Source organism: Pseudorca crassidens, chromosome 10 (genome assembly GCF_039906515.1).
Source record: "Pseudorca crassidens isolate mPseCra1 chromosome 10, mPseCra1.hap1, whole genome shotgun sequence".
NCBI classification, from domain to species: domain Eukaryota; kingdom Metazoa; phylum Chordata; class Mammalia; order Artiodactyla; family Delphinidae; genus Pseudorca; species Pseudorca crassidens.
The window spans coordinates 46,927,501-46,947,287 of NC_090305.1; the positions used below are offsets into that span (position 1 = coordinate 46,927,501).

The 19,787-nt window shown below is 36.1% G+C and overlaps 1 protein-coding gene across 4 annotated transcripts in view; it reads left to right on the forward strand.

Moving 5' to 3' along the window:
* KHDRBS2 (KH RNA binding domain containing, signal transduction associated 2) overlaps positions 1-19,787 on the forward strand; it is a 739,251-nt gene that overhangs the window by 684,959 nt on the left and 34,505 nt on the right. The window contains exons 9-10 of one of the 4 annotated variants that reach the window (XR_010946892.1): positions 15,107-15,280; positions 17,189-17,249. Coding sequence is in view for 3 of the 4 variants with exons in the window: in XM_067753528.1 (XP_067609629.1) it covers positions 15,107-15,204 (98 nt within the window). In the remaining variant the exon portion in view is untranslated. Of the gene's footprint in view, positions 1-15,106; positions 16,041-17,188; positions 17,250-19,787 lie in introns of those variants that run through there. The other 3 variants (XM_067753529.1, XM_067753530.1, XM_067753528.1) reach the window with 3 other exon arrangements.

Sequence of the window (19,787 nt, forward strand, 5' to 3'; positions counted from 1 at the left end):
GAAGATGCAAGAAATGTGACCAAGAAGAACTAAAGAACAGACAAACAGAGATAAGCAATACAATAATTGAAATGAAAAACACACTAGAAGGAATCAATAGCAGTATAACTTAGGCAGAAGAACGGTTAAGTGACTAGGAAGACAGAATGGTGAAAATCACTGCCATGGAACAGAATAAAGGAGAAAGAATGAAAAGAAATGAAGACAGTCTAAGAGACCTCTGGGACAACAATAAACATACCAATATTCACATTATAGGGGTCCCAGAAGGAAAAAAGAGAGAGAAAGGTCCTGAGAAAATACTTGAAGAGACAATAGCTGAAAATGTACCTAACATGGGAAAGGAAACTGTTACTCAAGTCCAGGAAGCAGAGTCCCAGGCAGGGTAAACCCAAGAAGGAACATGCCGAGACACATAGCAATCAAATTGACAAAAATTAAAGACATAGAAAAATATTAAAAGCAACAAGGGAAAAACAACAAATAACATATAAGGGAATTCCCATGAGGTTATTGGCTGATTTCTCAGCAGAAACTCTGCAGACAAGAAGGGAGTGGGGTGATATATTTAAGGTGATGAAGGGGAAGAATCTACAACCAAGAATACTCTAGCCAGAAAGACTCTAATTCAAATTTGATGGCAAAATCAAAAGCTCCACAGATAAGCAAAAGCTAAGAGAATTCAGCACCACCAGACCAACATTGCAACAAATGCTAAAGGAAATTCTCTAGGTGGGAAAGAAACCAGCAACTTTAAAAAACTTTGTACATATATAGACTGCTATGTCAACACGTCATGGGAACAGCAAACCCCCAAACTACAATAGATACACACATACAAATAAAAAGTAACCGAAACACAACAATAAAGATGGTCATCAAACCACAAGAGAGGAGAGGAAGGAAAGAAAAAAGACCTACATAAACAAACCCAAAACAATTAAAATGGCAATAGGAACATACATTTTGATAATTACCTTAAATATAAATGGATTAAATTCTTCAACCAAAAGACAGAGACTGGCTGAATGGATACAAAAATAAGACATGTGTATATGCTGTCTACAAGAGACCCAACTTCAGGCATAGGGACACATACAGACTGAAAGTGAGGGGATGGAAAAATGTAAGCCATGCAAATAGAAATCTAAAGAAAGCTGGACTAACAATACTCATATCAGACAAAATAGGCTTTAAAATAAAGACTGTTATAAGAGACAAAGAAGGACACTACATAATGATCAGGGATCAGTGCAAGAAGAAGATATAACAATTGTAAATATCTATGCACCCAACATAAGAGCATCTCAATATATAATGCAAATACTAACAGCCATAAAAGGAGAAATTGACAGTAACAGAGTAATAGTGGGGGACTTTAACACCCAAATTACAACAATGGATAGATTATCTAGACAGAAAATCAGTAAGGAAGTACAGACCTTAAATGACACATTAGACCAGATGGACTTAATTTATAGAGCATTCCATCCAAAAGCAGCAGAATACACATTCATCTCACATGCACATGGAACATTCTCCAGGATTGACCACATGCTGGGTCACAAAGCAAGCCTTGGTAAATTTAAGAAAACTGAAATCATATCAAGAAACTTTTCTGACCACAATGCTATAAGATTAAAAATAAACTACAAGAAAAAAATGTAAAAATCACAAGCACATGGAGGTTAAACAATATGCTACTAAACAACAATGTATCACTGAAGAAATCAAATAGGAAATAAAAAAAACCTGGCAACAAATGAAGATGAAAGTACAATGATCCAAAGCCTATGGGATGCAGCAAAAGCAGTTCTAAGAGGGAAGTCTATAGCAATAAAATCTTACCTCAGGAAAGAAGAAAAATCTCAAATAAACAACCTAAACTTACACCTAAAGCTACTAGAGAAAGAACAAACAAAAACTAGTTAGTAGAAGGAAAGAAATCATAAAGATCAGAGCAGAAATAAATTGAGGTGAAGAAAACAGTAACAAAGATCAGTGAAACTAAAAGCTGGTTCTTTGAAAAGATAAAGAAAATTGATAAACTTATAGCTAGACTCATCAAGAAAAAAAGGGAGAGGACTCAAATCAATAAAATTAGAAATGAAAAAAGAGAAGTTACTACAGACACCACAGAAATACAAAGGATTATAAGAGAATACTTTGAACAACTGTATGCTAATAAAACAGATAACCTGGAAGAAATGGACAGATTCTTAGAAAGGTACAATCTCCCAAGACTGAACCAGGAAGAAAGAGAATATATGAACAGACAATTCACAAGCACTGTAATTGAAACTGTGATTTTAAAACTCCCTACAAACAAAAGTCCAGGACTAGATGACTTCACAGGGAAATTTTATCAAACGTTTAGAGAAGAGTTAACACCCATCCTTCTGAAACTGTTCCAAAAAATTGCAGAGGAAGGAAAACTCCCAAACTCATTCTATGAGCCACATTTACCCTGATACCAAAGCCAGACAAAGGTACCACAAAAAAAGAAAATTACATGCCAATATTACTGATGAACATACACACAAAAATCCTCAACAAAATACTAACAATCTGAATCCAACAATACATTAAAAGGGTTATACACCATGATCAAATGGGATTTATCTCAGTGATGCAAGAATTTTACAATAACCAGAAATCAGTGTGATACACCATATCAACAAATCAAAGAATAAAAACCATTTGATCATCTTAATAGATGCAGAAAAAGCTTTTGACAAAATTCAACACTCATGTATGATAAAAACTCTCCAGAAAGTGGACATAGAGGGGACTTACCTCAATGTAATAAAGGTCACATATGACAAACCTACAGCTAACATCATACTCAACAGTGAAAAGCTGAAAGCATTTCCTCCAAGATCGGGAACAAGACAAGGATGTCCACTCTCACCACTTTTTTTTTTTTTTTTTGCGGTACGCGGGACTCTCACTGTTGTGGCCTCTCCTGTTGCGGAGCACAGGCTCCGGACACGCAGGTTCAGCAGCCATGGCTCACGGGCCCAACCGCTCCGCGGCATGTGAGTTCCTCCCGGACCGGGGCACGAACCCGTGTCCCCTGCATCGGCAGGCGGACTCTCAACCACTGTGCCACCAGGGAAGCCCAACTCTCACCACTTTTATTCAACATAGTTTTGGAAGTCCTAGCCCTGGCAATCAGGGAAGAAAAGGAAGTAAAGGGAATCCAAATTGGAAAAGAAGTAAAACTGTCACTGTTTGCAGATGACATGATCCAATGCATAGAAAATCCTAAAGATGCTACCAGTAAAGTACTAGAGCTCATCAATGAATTTGGTAATGTTGCAGGATACAAAATTAACATGCAAAAATCTGTTACATTTCTGTACAAAATCAATAAAAGATCAGAAAGAGAAATTCAAGAAACAATTCTATTGTTTGTTTCAATAGGAAACAAAAGAATCACAACAAAAAGAATAAAATACCTAGGAATAAACTTGCCTAAGGAGACGAAAGACCTGTACTCCAAAAACTATAAGACATTGATGAAAGAAATCGAAAATGGCACAAACAGATGGAAAGATAAACCATGTTTCTGGATTGGAAGAATCAGTATTGTCAAAATGACTATTCGATCCAAGGCAGTCTACAGATTCAATGCAATCCGTATCAAATTACCAATGACACTTTTTCACAGAACCAGAACAAAAAATCTTAAAACTTGTATGGAGACACAAAAGACCCTGAATAGCCAAAGCAATCTTGAGAAAGAAAAATGGAGCTGTATGAATCTGGTTCTCTGACTTCAGACTACACTACAAAGCTATAGTCATCAAAACAGTATGGTACTGGCACAAAAATGGAAAAGGACAGAAAGCCCAGAAATAAACCCATGCCCTATGGTAAATTAATCTACAATAAAGGAAGCAAGACTATACAATGGAAGAAAGACAGTCTCCTCAATAAATGGTGCTGGGAGAACTGGACAGCTATATGTAAAAAATGAAATTAGAACATTCTTTAACACCATACACAAAAATAAACTCAAAATGGATTAAAGACCTAAATGTGAGACCAGATACTGTAAAACTCTTAGAGGAAAACATTGGAAAAAGACTCTCTGACATAAATCGCAGCAATATCTTTTTTGATCTGTCTCCCAGAGTAATGGAAATAAAAACAAAAATAAACAAATGGGACCTAAGCAAACTCAAAAGCTTTTGCACAGCAAAGGAAACCATAAACAAAATGAAAAGACAACCCACAGAATGGAAGAAAATATTTGCAAATGATGTGACCGACAAGGGATTTGTCTCCAAAATTTACAAACAGCTCATGCAGCTTAATATCATAAATACAAACACCTCAATCAAAAACTGGCAGAAGACCTAAATAGACATTTCTCCAAAGAAGACATACAGAGGGCCTAGAGGCAAATGAAAAGATGTTCAGTATCACTAATTATTAGAGAAATGCAAATCAAAACTGCAATGAGATATCACCTCACCCCAGCAGAATGGCTATCATCAAAAGATCCACAAACAACAAATGCTGGAGAGGGTGTGGAGCAAAAGGGACCCTCCTACACTGTTGGTGGGAATGTAAATTGGTGTGACCACTATGGAAAACAGTATGGAGGTTCCTTAAGAAACTAAAAATACAACTACCATATGACCCTGCAATCCCACTCCTCAACATGTATCCAGAGGAAAACATGGTCTGAAAAGATATATGCACCCCAATGTTCACTGCAGCACTCTTTACAATAGCCAAGACATGGAAGCAACTTAAATATCCATCAACAGAGAAATGGAGAAAGAAGATGTGGTACATACATTCAATGGAATATTACTCAGCCATTAAAAACAATGACATAATGCCATTTGCAGCAACATGGATGGACCTAGAGATTGTCACATTGAGTGAAGTAAGTCCAGCAGAGAAAGAGAAATATTGTATGATATCACTTATATGCAGAATCTAAAAAAATGATAAAAATGAATTTTTTACAAAATAGAAACAGATTCATAGCCTTAGAGAGTGAACTTATGGTTACCAGAGGGATGGGTGACGGGGAGGGATAGTTAGGGAGTTTGGGATTAGTATGTACATATTGTTGTATTCTAAATGGATGACCAATAAGGACCTACTGTATAGCAAAGAGAACTCTGCTCAATATTATGTAGCAACCTAAATGGGAAAAGAATTTGAAAAATAATAGATATATGTATACATTTAACTGAATCTCTTTGCTGTACACCTGAAACTAACACAATATTGTAAATCAACTATATTCCAATATAAAATAAAAAATAAAAAAATAAATTAAAAAAATAAAATAAAAATAAATAGCACCACCACCAAAGAGAGGAGTGTTATACTAATCACAGCATATTTAAATTACAGTGTGAGTCTTATTTCAAATTGTGGTGGCCTCACCTGGTAACATACAAGCTTGTAAAAAACACTCATTGCATGTTAAACTACTTGGAATGCTTTCTTGGCACAGCCTTAAGTTTGTTGGGCATTTTTTTAACCCTCCTGGAGCTTACAGAATAGCAGTAGTTCAAATAACTTAATCTTAGTCACAGAAGATAAAATTGCAAAACCACACTGTTATTTGGAAATTAGGTATATACATGAAGTAAGTTTGTGGGTACTAAACAAGGGTATGTATAAAAATGCAGTAAAGTTAAGAAAAATGCCCCAGGATTTCCATATCTAGACTGAAAAAAGAAACTGGAAGAGGATTTAATTCTCATATTATAAAAACCAGCCATGGTCACAGACACACATTCCATTGTGCTGAATTTAAGTTAATAGAGAAATATCAAACACGAACTATTGGGCCACAAATGTATTTCAGAATTTTTTCTCAAAGTTTCTACAATGTTCCTCATTATAGATTATTCATATATTTATCAACTGTCTTTCTGAATTTACCCATTTATATTTTCAATATGTACCACATTTTAAACATTCATATTTGTTGTTTATGTTAAGTTTGGACTTTGGAGATAGATTTTATTTGTTTCATGGTCCATATAGCCGGTTGGAAATACATACTTTCAAAAGCCACTTAGGGACTTCACCTAAGAACATCTTCAAGGACTAAAATGGATCTCACCACTCTGAGGAAAATTTTGGTATTTAGGACAAGTTCCCCAGTAACCAAGAGAAGCACTTCAAAAGTCCCAATGACCAAACCCATCTCTGGCTTGTGGGAGCACTACCAGAAAACATCATCATTCTTAAAATGAATCAAAATAGTGAGTGATCAAAAAATCTAATCCATAAGCATTTACTCATTGTTAAGGAAAATGTAAGTTTTTCTCAGTATGTTAAACAGTGTAAAATCATTAATTTGCCAAAATTTAACAGGTATCTAAAGTTTGGGTCTTTTGTACTTGAAACCTTAAACTGGTTTGTTTTACTGGTTCCTTCTCCTAATTGGTCCATTTCCATGCAAAAATAAGATGACCTTCCTTTTGAGAAAAAGATTTTAAAGTCTTAAATTTATCAGCAACATTACTTCTGTTTTGAAACACAAGAATTTTTTTCAATAAACAACATAGAATACTTGTACTTTAGATGATCACCAGTCATCAACTCTAATGTCTAAAATGAAGTCAAGGTTCAGACCATGTTAGGCCTTGTGTGGAATTCCTTGTTAAAAAATTTGGACTGATCTTGAGTATGCTACAAGAGCAAGTGAACAGGCCTAATCAATTGCATTTGGACAAGTTCCTCTCTCAAGAAGGTGGAGAAGAGTAGGGAATGTATACATACACACACATGTATATACACACACACAGTAGGGAATATATATATGTATATGTACAATAGAACATATATACATTATGGCATATATATACATATATATATACATATATATGTATATATGCTTAAAATCATAGAAAAACACAAAAGATAACAAGGTAGCTGAGTTCTCTAGGCAAAGAGGATAATGGCTTGCCAGGGAATAAGATTAGTGGAGATAGGAAGAAATGAGTGAGTGAAACACATATTAAGGAAGAAAAGAAAAAGCTTTATTATTGCTTAGATCTACTGAGCAAAATTGAGAAGATGCAAAGGGTTTTCGATGTATAACTAGGTAAGTTGTAGGTAATAGCCTTATTCACTGAAATACGAAACTTAGAGTATTAAGTAGCATGGAGAAAAAGACGTTTAATTTTGAAAAAGTTGAGTTTGAGAAACTTGAGGAGATATCCCACAGGCATTTAGATATGCATGTCAGAAGCTCAGAATAGTTTCTGACAATTAAAATGTGCCATCAGTATGTAGATGAAGAGACTTGCTGACTTGCCAAAGAGGCCTTTCAACAAGAAAGAGGCAGAACTAGAACTCAAAAGCATTCCTGGCTATAGGACTCATAGGACTTCCATTCAAACTGAAGGGATCCATCTGAGGGAGGTCTACGACTTCTTTTTGTGTACAAAATGAAGATGTAAAATATTTAAATTTAATTAATTTATTCAATAAGTAATTACTGAGTACCTGTCATGTGTGTCTTAAAACTCCAGAGTTGGGAATGGAGTACAGTCCTTTATTATTCTCTAAATGGGTTATCTCAAGTGTTACTTGTTTCTAACAGGGAATGTCTAACTAAAAATTCATGACAGTGGTAATAGCTGTAATTGCTTCCCAGATGCTGCCTGAATTTCCAGAGAGTATAAATGATAGAGAACTGAAATTTCACTCTTCTTAGAACATAACTCATTATGTTTATCTCTGAAAAGAAATGTTGATCATCCATATTTCTCCTTCAGTACTATTCTGTTTTACCCTTTGCATCTTAAAACAATAAACTCTGCAATTACATATAGTGACAATACAAATTGTGTGGATGAAATTGTTGAACCATTAGGTTCTAATATTCCATTAATATCTAAAGATGCTCAGAGCAGATCAGTTAACCCTGCCTTCCACTTTAAACACTTAGATTTGCACCTTAGCAAATTCACTTCAAGCAGCCTACATTTTTGCTAACAAAATTAAAGCTACAGTCTCCTGATTTAGCTAATCAATTGTTTGTTGTTGGAATCACCAATTATTATTATTATTTTTTAAGATTTAATTTTATTTACTTTTGGCTGTGTTGGGTCTTCATTGCGGTGCTTGGGCTTCTCCTTACGGTGGCTTCTCTTCTGGAGCACAGGCTCTAGGCGCACAGGCTCAGTAGTTGTGGTGCATAGGCTTAGTATCTCTGTGGCACGTGGGATCTTCCAGGACCAGGGATTGAACCCATGTCCCCTGCATTGGTAAGTAGATTCTTATCCACTGCCCCACCAGAAAAGTCCTGGAATCACCAATTATTATATAATCAGAAGGGAGTAAAATAAATTGTCTTATTTTCTAGCCAAGAAAAGAAAAGGAAAAAGAGTGGAAATCAGCAGCTTCTTTCAGATGAAAAGGATAGTGGAAAGATGGTGAGACAATTACAAATAAAAATTCTGGGCTTTCCCAACAACTAAACTTTCTGAGCTATAGTTTTCTCATCTTTAAAAAGAAGACAACATTAGCACCCATCTTGGAAGAAAATTTTATTAGCTAATAATACACATAAAATGCCTAGCAGTATGCTTGACACCTAGAAGTATCTTCATTTTTGAGGTAGGATAGGTATTTTAAAATTAAAGAAAATGGACATTGTTATTTTAGTGAGTTACAACAGCAACTACAAAACATCTAACCTAACATATTCCCTTTGGGAATAAATAGCCATAAAGCAACATGTACTTAAATATTTGAAATATGCTTTTAAATAGAAAGATATTTCTCTAAGAAATGAGAAACCTGAGCCCAACAAACTGAGTGGCTCAGAGCCAGTGTGAACGTTAATCAACCTGTTGTAATGCTCTTAAATGATTAAAACCAAAGACACTAGTGGCTTGTAATAGTAGAGATTAATTTAGATTTCTTACATTAGTTGTGTTTTTTGCAAATTGGTTTACAGTATACCAAAAATAAATAGCAAGAGCTGTCCTTTTTTGTTGTAGTGTGATTAAAAAATTTTTTTTGAGATTCTTTTTCAGATCTCAGAAATATAAATAACTAGCTATCTAGGTCTAGCGAAGTGTGAGCATAAGAGCTATGTCCTTGGTAATCTTTATGACACCCCATATCCTTTCTGAACTATTCTCTAAAGTTAGTTTATTTTGAAGGTGGCATGTTAAACCTACTTCCAGAGAGATAGATAAGCATTAAAAGTTTACTTTCCAGATAAATAATGCTGACTTTTCATAAATTGGTGCCTTGTTCTTGTGCTTCATTTTTTCGCCCCCAACAACCTCAATGTTTATAGTATCTCTGGAGCACTCAGAAAACACCATTTTGCAAGTTTAAAAATCATCAAGATTTTTCTTTCCCACTCTGAATGCTCCCCAAAGTATCTAGTCCCATGGCAGGAATGAGAGAACATTGAGATATAAATGCCACTTAATAGTCCTGATTCTGCTGAGAACAGAATATTTGAAATGCAATAGTTTTTAAGTCACTAGAGTAACATTTAATGCACAAGAAGAGTTACCTGGGTAATTTACACCACTTTATCAAAATAAAATGTTCCTCAATGATGCTTATTAGCATGTAATGGAGATTACACACTATGCATTCCGTAAAACTTGAATCAACTGGGTAAAAAAATCAGTCTGAGTTTAAAAAAACAGAGATGGGATAATTTTTTAAAAGAAATATTGATATATTTCAAATATATAAAACACTATAACCTAATTCTAACAATGTGTTTCTGAATGAGTCCTGTTTTACTTATTTTGCATAATTGATTTTTAAATTCCTTTTTAGTTAATAACATCATTTATTTATATGTAGCTTACAAGTATTTATGGTGTCCTTACTACTTCTTTGTCACTGTAGAAAGTCTTTCCTTTCATAGATCTTAGAATCCAGTTTAAAAAACCAGACCAGATGATACAAAATAATTAATACAGGAAAGTTTCTAAAGAATGTGAGTTCTCCTAAATAGGTTAAACAGTACCTGAATTCTTAGTTATGCCATATATTTGCTCAGAAAATTACTTCTTTGAAATGATTCAGTGTTAGAGTTCTATCCAAGTTCAATTGAATGATGGAAGTTAGTAGCTCCCTTCTCTACGCTTTCCTCAGCATTTTCTTCAAATATCAGTTACAATTGTGCTATAATCTATGACATTTCATGTTAGTGTTGTCCTGTGATCTCCTTAAGGCTCCTTAAACTATCTTCATATGCAGGGTTTAATACAAGGACTGGTATAGGAGATCTTTAGTGAAGAAAAAACAAGAAAATGTTATCTAATGAATGTTTTATTTGACCCCTTTCCTTCCTATTCATATACCATATGGCACATTAAAATCTGGATTGGGAAACCCAGAATTGGAAATTCAATCAAGTCAGTTGAACTCTATTTTTCATATCTTCATTTGCTTTTTCCAGATCCACAATTCTGTAAACCATTCCAGTAATTTCCAATTTGACAAACAGTTATTTTGCACCTTCTCTAAGGAATAATGTATTTATTTGCTCTGTTTATATGCATAGACTACCTAGTGTCTCTCAGATGACAATCATCCTGATACTGAGAGAATCTTACTTCATCATTTTCCGAAAGTAAAAAGAAATATCTCTAAACCTTATTGTTTGTAATGATTTCTTTAATGACGTCCTTCATGGGAATAGAAACACTTGGCCAGAACTCCAAAATTTGTATGAAGTCCCAAAACATTTAAATACACTTTGCTGAATAGTTGAAGCCCAAGAAGACAGATAAATTCTAAGTCCATTCCTGGGCCTTTATAACTTCACATGTTAGAGAATTCCCATCATCAAGTCTTTATAATGATTTGTCTATTCCTATGTGCAAGGTTCCATGATGGACTCAAGTTAGAATCCCTCTGGATTTCTAAGAATCACTTCTATCTCTGAAGTAATCCAAGTGCTTCTGGTGAGCAGTGAGGATATTGGCTGACCACACAAGCTCAATGGCACACTATATGATTCATGACAAAGGAAAAATATTCGAGTCAGTGCTCTCCAGTCCAGACACAAAGACCATAACTTCACTGAGAGAAGCTGGCTTGTATTGTAATGTGGTGACTTAAATGTGTGTCTAAATATAAACATTATGATATTAGGAAAAATATAGACCAAGGAAATTTGGCACAAACAGAAATAGTATTTCCCTGATCTCAATTATTATTGAGAACATGTAAACAATGGGCCCAAGATCTGAATTAAGTGAAATTAATCCTTGATTTCCTCTGCTAATGGTAAGGAATCTTAGAAAATCTAAAACTTACTTTGCCTGGTTAGGAATTCATTTTAGCTGCCTTTTTGGTTACTACTGAAGCTGAATCCAGCCTCTGTACCCCGACACCAAATTAAATCTCAGAGACAAAGTTTTGGGTGAAATAGAAAAGAATAGCTTTATCACTTTGCCAGGCAAAGGGGGCAACAACTGGCTGATGCCCTCAAAACTGTGTGTACCAACTTGGAGAGGGTAATGAGAAGTTTTATAGTAATGGTTCCAAGAGGAGTGATCAGCTTGTGGACATACTTCTGATTGGTTGGTGGTGAGGTAAGTAGGAGTCAATATCATCAGTCTTCAGGTTCCAACTGGTCTGGGGTCTATGTGCTTGTGGGCAGCATACCATCTTTAACTATTAACTTCTTCCACCTCGTGGGGGTTTCAGTATCTGCAAAACAGCTCAAAGATATTGCTGTGTGTATCCCTTGATGGGGAACTAGGACCTTGCCCCAAAGCTGCACTATTGTTTCTCTTGACTATTTCACCCTTGTCTCTGCATCCTCTCCCTTCCCTAATTAACAACTGCTTGAATCTGCCCTTTGGAACTCAGTGAAGGCCATGGAGGCTGAATGAAGCCTATTTCTTGTAGTCAAACAAATGGGGGACACAAAAGGCTTTTGTGCACAGGAGCCCCACAGGGCCCTGCTCAGTATCACTTTTATGCTGGGCTAATAGTATTTCCCATTTTCCTAGCCTTCAGCAAGGAGGAAAGAGCATAGTATTAATTCACATACCAATAGAGAGTTATGAAAGAGCATATTTTTGTGCAATGAAAAAAGTTTTAACACTTTTTGTCATAGGACTCCGCTATGATTGTTTCATTGAATCTAATAGTGAAACACTTTTGATATTTAGCTAAATAAACCTCGTGAGTTAGAAGTCTGACTTTATAACAAATATATAAGATTCCTATTTATAGAACTTTTAAAATTAATGTTGAATTTCTTCAGCTCAACTGTTAGTGGTTTTGTTTTGTTTTGTTTTGTTTTTGTGGTACGCGAGCTTCTCACTGTTGTGGCCTCTCCCGTTGCGAAGCACAGGCTCCGGACGCGCAGGCTCAGCGGCCGTGGCTCACAGGCCCAGCCGCTCCGCGGCACGTGGGATTCTCCCGGACCGAGGCACGAACCCGCGTCCCTTGCATCGGCAGGCCGACTCTCAACCACTGCCCCACTAGGGAAGCCCCAACTGTTAGTGTTTTTAAGATTGTCATTGGAAGCTCTTTATGCCTCCTACTTCCCACATTTAGTGGATTATGTGATCCGCTATGCACTGCATATTTTTCCAGGTGCTGGGGATACAGCAGTGAACAGTGTCACTCTCCATTTTAATGTTGGTCAACAGTTTAAAAATGTAAGGTTTTGGGCTTCCCTGGTGGCGCAGTGGTTGAGAGTCCGCCTGCCGATGCAGGGGACACGTGCTCGTGCCCCCATCCGGGAAGATCCCACGTGCTGCGGAGTGGCTTGGCCTGTTAGCCATGGTCACTGGGCCTGCGCGTCCAGAGCCTGTGCTCTGCAATGGGAGAGGCCACAACAGTGAGAGGCCCACGTACAGCAAAAAAAAAAAAAAAAAAAGTAAGGTTTTAGTCCATCAATTTGCTGCCCTGGAGTTTTAGATAAAGTCAAATAAAACCAAGTCAGTGAGTTTTCATTAGGCATATTTATTTGCGCGGTGGCAATTCCCCAAGATTATGCCAGTTTAAAAGTTCTGACAAATCTGGGGGTAAATGTGGCAGGTAAGGCTGTCACTCTGCCTACTGTTGTTTCACTGTTTTGCAGGAACATTCAGATCTAAGAAACAATCCAGGACTTCCATCCCCTGGGAAAACTTGAAACCTATATCATTGCAGCTCCTAAAGCCCATAGATTGCAACCCAGGGATCTTTAACACTCTAGAACAAATGAAGCAAAAAGTGGTGCATTCCCTTTGCTAAAAATTAGTAATAAAACGGGGTAGATTTTACCTCCAAGAGGATAAAGGCACTGACATATTCTTGATTATTCATAGACAAAGTGTAAAATTCATATTATATAAGGCTGACAAGGTACTTTCTAGCTTTCAAACAAGATCCATTTTCCCTTCCAGTACATCAAAGAAACTTTTCTTTATTTCCAGTCAAGTACATACATAAAATTCTTCTCCAAAATGTCTCTGTTGAGAAAGCCTAGCAGCTTAGGGGTAAATTGCTGTCTTCAAGAGATCACATGAAAAAGACCAACATCTATAATCTCCCCCCAAAAAAGGCAACATGATCTAGAGCGGGTCCTGTAAACCTTTCTTGTAAAAGCCCAGAGTGTAAATACTTCAGGCTTTGCAGGCAGTATGGTCTCTGTTACAATTACTCAAGTCTTCCTTTGTAGAGTGAAGGCAGCCACATACAATATGTTAATAAGTAAGCGTACCTGTATTCAAGTAAAACTTCATTTACGAAAACAGGCGGCTGGCCAAATTTGGCTCAAAGGCCTTAGTTTGCCAACCCCTGATCTAGGTAGATCTGTATTCTGACTGAAGATAACACGTCTCATATTTATTTAGGATCTCACTTCTATTTTGTGTCGTATCATATATTGAAATAATCATAAGCATGTACCTTAAATAGTGAAAGAGATGTAATTTTTCATTTATCATCAGATATCACTTGTAATAAAAGTATCCTGTTGAAGGATATCCTCAGAAACCTAATGTTCACCCTTTAATGCTATTTTCCCCTATATTGATCTAACTTTTGTTCATTTTTCTATATTATAGATCATTATTCCTTTCCTTATAGTATAGTAAGTACAATTTAAATTTTTCTTATTGTTTTTGCTAAAAACATTCTTAGAGGCACTTGAACTATCCAGGGGCATATGCCCTACATCAGTGGCCTCAATCTGCAGTGATTTTACAGTTACTTCCATTACCACCACCTTGTACACCAGCTATCAATGTCAGTTTGTCTACTTCTACTAATCCCTTTTCTTATATCCATACTTCCTCCCTCCGTAGCCCAATGCATAAAATCTGCTTTCTAATGAAGAACTGAATTCTTTCTGATTGAAAGACCCAGATAACCTAGTTTCTGGAACCACTTAAGTCACCATAAACCACTTGGCCCTTTGAAGGAGCACTACATTTCCCTTCTGCATACATAGACTTTAAGAAAGCTATTTTCCACAACACTCAAAAGGTTGGCTGCTTGTTTCTTGTCTGTTGGCTAGGTCCCAGAGCATTGAGGTTACTGGAAGTCAGATTAACAGATAAATGAGGAATTTTCCTAGTGTACTAATACCTCTTTATTTTCCAACTTGTTTTTCAAAAAACTGATAGATTTTTCTTTACTGATTTTGCTACTCCATATCCTCTTCTGTCTCACTGACATGGATAGTTTAGCACAATGAACCTCAACACTGGACGCTGAGTCATCTAGGCAAGCACTGAAAAAATACCAAACCCTAGGTCTCACCCTGTAGAGTTTCTATGTTAATCAAGGGCTGAGAACCACTGGTTTCCTATATCCAGTTTCTTTTAGGAGTCTGTGCAAAGGATTAGGGAGGGGTGGTTTACCTTGATGCTCTTCTTTTTATTTAACACACAATAAATGGACTTTAACTTTCTCTGCTTTGAAAAATGCCCTGCAAGTTTAATTCCAAGTGGCTGTATTTCAAAATATATACTTTTTTGTATGATCTCACCATATGGAAAATGTAGTAAGTCTAGAGCCCTCAGTGTTAAGATCCTTTATTCTCTTTTCGGCTATTGCATCTTAAACAACTGTTTTTGATAACTGTGAAGCCAAGTGAATGCTACTGTCTTTCTCTTGTTCATAGCACCAGAAGAATGGGCCATGACCCGCTCCAGCCTGAAGGCACCACCACCAAGGTCAGCCCGAGGGGGATACAGGGAGCACCCCTATAGTAGATACTGAGGGTTCTCCTCGCCTGTGACCTCACCTCAAAGACAATTCATAGCCTGTGGTCTCCACATAAACAGCAACATGACAAGTAATAGTCCTTTTTTTTGTTCCTATTCTAGGGATAACTGCTCATGGTTGCTCCCATATATTTGTTGTATTTCCCTGATACTGTTGGCGTGACACTGACACTAGTATTATTTTATGAAACAGACTAAAAGAAGCATTGGCAAGCATTGTCTATAAACCATTCAGTAGGATGATATTCTCTTGGTTGTTTTCATTGTTGTGTGTAATCATTTTTTTCTCTCTTTTTTTTTAAAGAAAGAGCATGAATCTGTTAACAGATTTTGAGTCTTAACAACTAGCAAAAACTTTGTTTAGGGTTGCTAAAAAACTGTAACATGATATTTGAACTAGCTATAATAAAGTTGTAGATAAGATGTTTTAACCTGTCTTTTAATAACAGTTAGTTGAAGCTGTTCGATATTAAATTTGTAAATTTAATTTTAAATGCTGTTTTAATGGGGTTGAAAACAAGCAGCTACTGTATGTATGTAGCTAACTGAATTTGTTTAGTGTTTTAACCTGTATTTGTTAAAAAAGAAAAACACACACACATAAAGTTCCATGTGTAAGCTTCTCTAAATAGGAAACCACACTTTGTCAAATATGTTTGCCATAATTTGTCAATAAAGCTGAAAACTTTTGTAAAAACTAAATTTGGAATTACTTGTTTTCTAGCTTTAAATGCCTGCTTTATTTCTTTTTCAAGAGATGCCTAAAATGTTTTCTATTTAAAAATTACAAAAATGAACCCAAGCCTGTTTTAAGATATTTGTGTAATACTTTAAAAGTGTATTAATAACTTATGGTTGTTAAATAATTTAAAAGTTAACAAACTAAACTGTTACATGAATCATGGTTAGTAAACACTAATGTATAACATGTTAATGGAAAAAAATGGATTTAGAATAATAAATGGATTTTAAACTATCCTCTAAGCTTTATCTTGCTAAACACAAATTCTGGTTGACTTGTTTGCATTAGCATGTCTCTCGTGAGAAAGAGTAATGGAGTATAAAGAGGTAAGATTACCACTTACCACTGTCTAAATGCCTAGTTCTTCAACCTTTGAGTTTCCCGCACATTAAATATCCCATCCAACATGTAAGCATTGTGTAGATTCACTTTATTTTCACTCAAAGGAGTGTGTGGACTTCATTTGCGTAGTTTATAACAATTTGTTTTGACAAACAAATCATCAGTGTCACTGGCCAGTTGTTGCTATTCAACCTCAAAAACTTTATTTGTAATTTTCAGTGCTAAATATCACCGCCCTTGAAGGCAGTTTAGAGGGCTGATAATTCTTTTGAGACTATCAGACTTGATGGCTGATGATTGTTAAGGAAATATGTCGCAGGACTCAAAGGATGACTAAACGTTAAACAGGTAACACTAATAGTAACTCTGTAATTTTGCTTATGCAACAGTAATGTTAAATATTCTCAGTTATTAAGTTCCTGATAGTTAAAAAAGTAAACCTACAAAAACATAACAAATAGGTCTATAGGTTATTAAAACAACTAATTAACATTAACTAGAGGCACCAAAATTATTTTACAATATATAACCCTCAAGGTAATAAACAGAACTAAAATTAGCAATAATAGTAATGCAATTCTTGCTAACATCAAACGTAAGCTAAATTTTGATGGAAAAAAGAATGTGAAAGACTCGATGGTAGGGATGAATGCCAAAACTGTTCATCTTTTAAATACAGTTTTTTGTTTATGGTGGCTTTTGTCAATGTAATTGGTTTACTTTTTTGCTGCTAAACAGTTTAGGCATATTGTTGTTCAGTTTTTGCAGCTGGAGTTGCATGCTAATAGTTTTATGAAGTGTGTGTCTGTCATCAATTAAATTTGTAATATTTGCCTTTCACAAAATGCTACTGAGTTATATTTAATTTGTGTTCTATTCTTTCTTACTATTTCAGGTACCCACAAGCAAAGAGCACATAATTGAATAGCAGGTGTGATGGGCTAAGAATGAGAGAGGTAAGCTTATTTTTATCTTGACATAGATAATCTTTAGCAACATGAAGCTATGTAGTAAGCTAAAACACCAAATGCCACTTGTTGAAATACTAAAAAGGTTTAGATTGTTGTCTAGAAACTGAGTTGTTTGTATCTTCTTTTAAAGAAAGTGATCTAACTTGGTGTTTACCTGGCAAGGCTTTCTGAGCTTATTCAGAAAGGTGAATTCATAGTTAATCTGCAACCCTTTTCCTTGCAATGAACTACTATATATTACCTCTTCTTAATTGTGCAGAGAAAGAGTATTAAAACTTTTATTCTGCAGACATAAGAAAAGGAAATCACAATTGTTGACTGAGATGGAGGGGATGGGAAAGGAAGCCTCATAACCAATCCCTTGCCTACCCTCTGTCAATAAGATGATATTTATTTAGTCAACTAAAATAAACTTATCATTATTTTCCCCATTTATCCCATTAGATTTATCAGTAAATTCCTTGTTTCTCATCTGCCATTCTATTTGATTCAGCAAATATTTACTAAGTACAAAGCACTACTGGAAATTGAGACTTGATTTCTATACACAAGGAGTTGAAAACTTTAGCCAATAAACCTCAGACTTACAACAATGCAAGGGCAGTTATGAGATCCACAGACAGACTTGAGAATTGAAATAGTCTTGCCAGGATGTTTGAAACAGGGATAAAATCCAAGTTTTCTCCTTCTAGGTCTGGTCCTCTTATCACTACACAGATATCCCTAATACAGTGTAGAGTTAAACAAATGCTGTAGGAGAGAGATGAGAGAGCCTGGAGATTCCTCATGACTACAGGGAGGCCAGAGACTGAGGGAACCATGGACTGAGAGGAGCAGCCTATGCATGGAGGTGGAGGGGAGGGCCGCCTGGGCAAGAGAACAGGCTGAGTCAGGTCTTGGAGTCCAAACAGTTCAGGAAGCAGGCTCCAAGGGGAGAAAAAACCTGTAATCCAGGTATCCTGCTTACTATTCTCCTTTGATCCTTTTTAAACAATAAGCTTGATCTTGTATAGCAACGACAGAGAAATCACTCGCAGTTTGTTACTATTTTGATACATTAATCTATAAGTTTTTGTGTCCATTGTAATTATTTTATCATTTCTGTTATTGTTGCTTTATAACCCATGGGTCTCTCACCATTCAGACTCGATCTTTCAATGCATTAACTCAGGGCAGGGCTATCACAGCAGAAACACCAGTGCTGAATAAGAGAAGAGAACATTCTTGGTTATTGAGTTTAAATTAAGAGTTTTTGAAGTTCAATAACCACGATTTGTGAGAAAGGGGATTTTGAGTTTCAGAAGCTTGTGTTTTGAGTAGGTTCTGAGTAGGACACAAAACGGTAGATTTAAAAGACTCCTATCAAAAAATAAATAAAGACTCCTGTCCACCTGCCTCCATATATCTACAAGATAAACATTGTTCAGGCTGAGAAGAAAGTTCAAGAGGTAACAATATCTAAGATATTAGTGTAAGACATTAGTGTGGTCTTGAGTCTGAGTCTGTACACTAAATCAATTATCCAATAAAAGCCTCCCATAGGTTTAGAACACAGAGGGAATATTTGTCTAAAGTGGAGCCTGGGGAGGCTTCACTGAATTCCCCCACCTCAGTGTGTTCTAGGTGAAATCCTGTAGAAAAAATGCTTTTATAGAATGTTTTTCCATGCTGGCACGAGTGGAGCAGATGTGGCAGAGAACCACTCACAGTCACCTCTGCAGGAAGCCAGGGGAGAGAGCAGTAGCATCAGCTCGGACCAACACTGACCAGAATGCAGACATATATGTGGAGAGGTGAGAAGATCAGCTGCTCCCTGCTACCAACATCTCCAAAATTTAAATCCAACCCAGAAAAGAAGAGAGGAGGAAAATAAATTCCTGAGTTGACAAGGGAACCCGTGACCAAAATTAATCTGAACTGGCTGAGATAATTTTTCTCCACTGGCAGTATGGGAACTTGAGATTGAAATCAAGTTGAGGTATAGAAAAATATAATTATGTATACATTGCAGTCATTTATTTCATAACTTTCCCAACTCATAAAATAATCAGAAGTGAATACAGTAGGTTTCTCTGGCAGCAGGGAATGAGAATTTCCCAAAGTTAGTGGCCTCTCAGCAGAAACCTTTGATAGGATGAAAACTGTTCAGTGTGGCCCCAACAGTGAACATTTGCTCAATTGGAGGGAGCTTTCTTCTCTTGTCAGTGACACTGGTCCCATAGGATCCCTTCATGAAATCATGTCCCCTCTAACTAATTTCAAAATGCTGGCTCCCAAAGATGGCAGAAACAGGTACCATGGCAATTCTAGAGCCAGTGTCTATATAGATATTCTCATTTCTGACATTCACCTGTGCAAGTTACATGGCATAAGGTTTTTAAATTGCAGTTGATGTTATTCGTGTGCATACTCCAGACATTCTTTCAGATAATGCTGTAGCTCTTGGTATACTATAATGATCCTATGACAACAGGGAACTCAACAAAGGTCACTAGTTTGGACAGTAGACATTAGTGAGTAAGA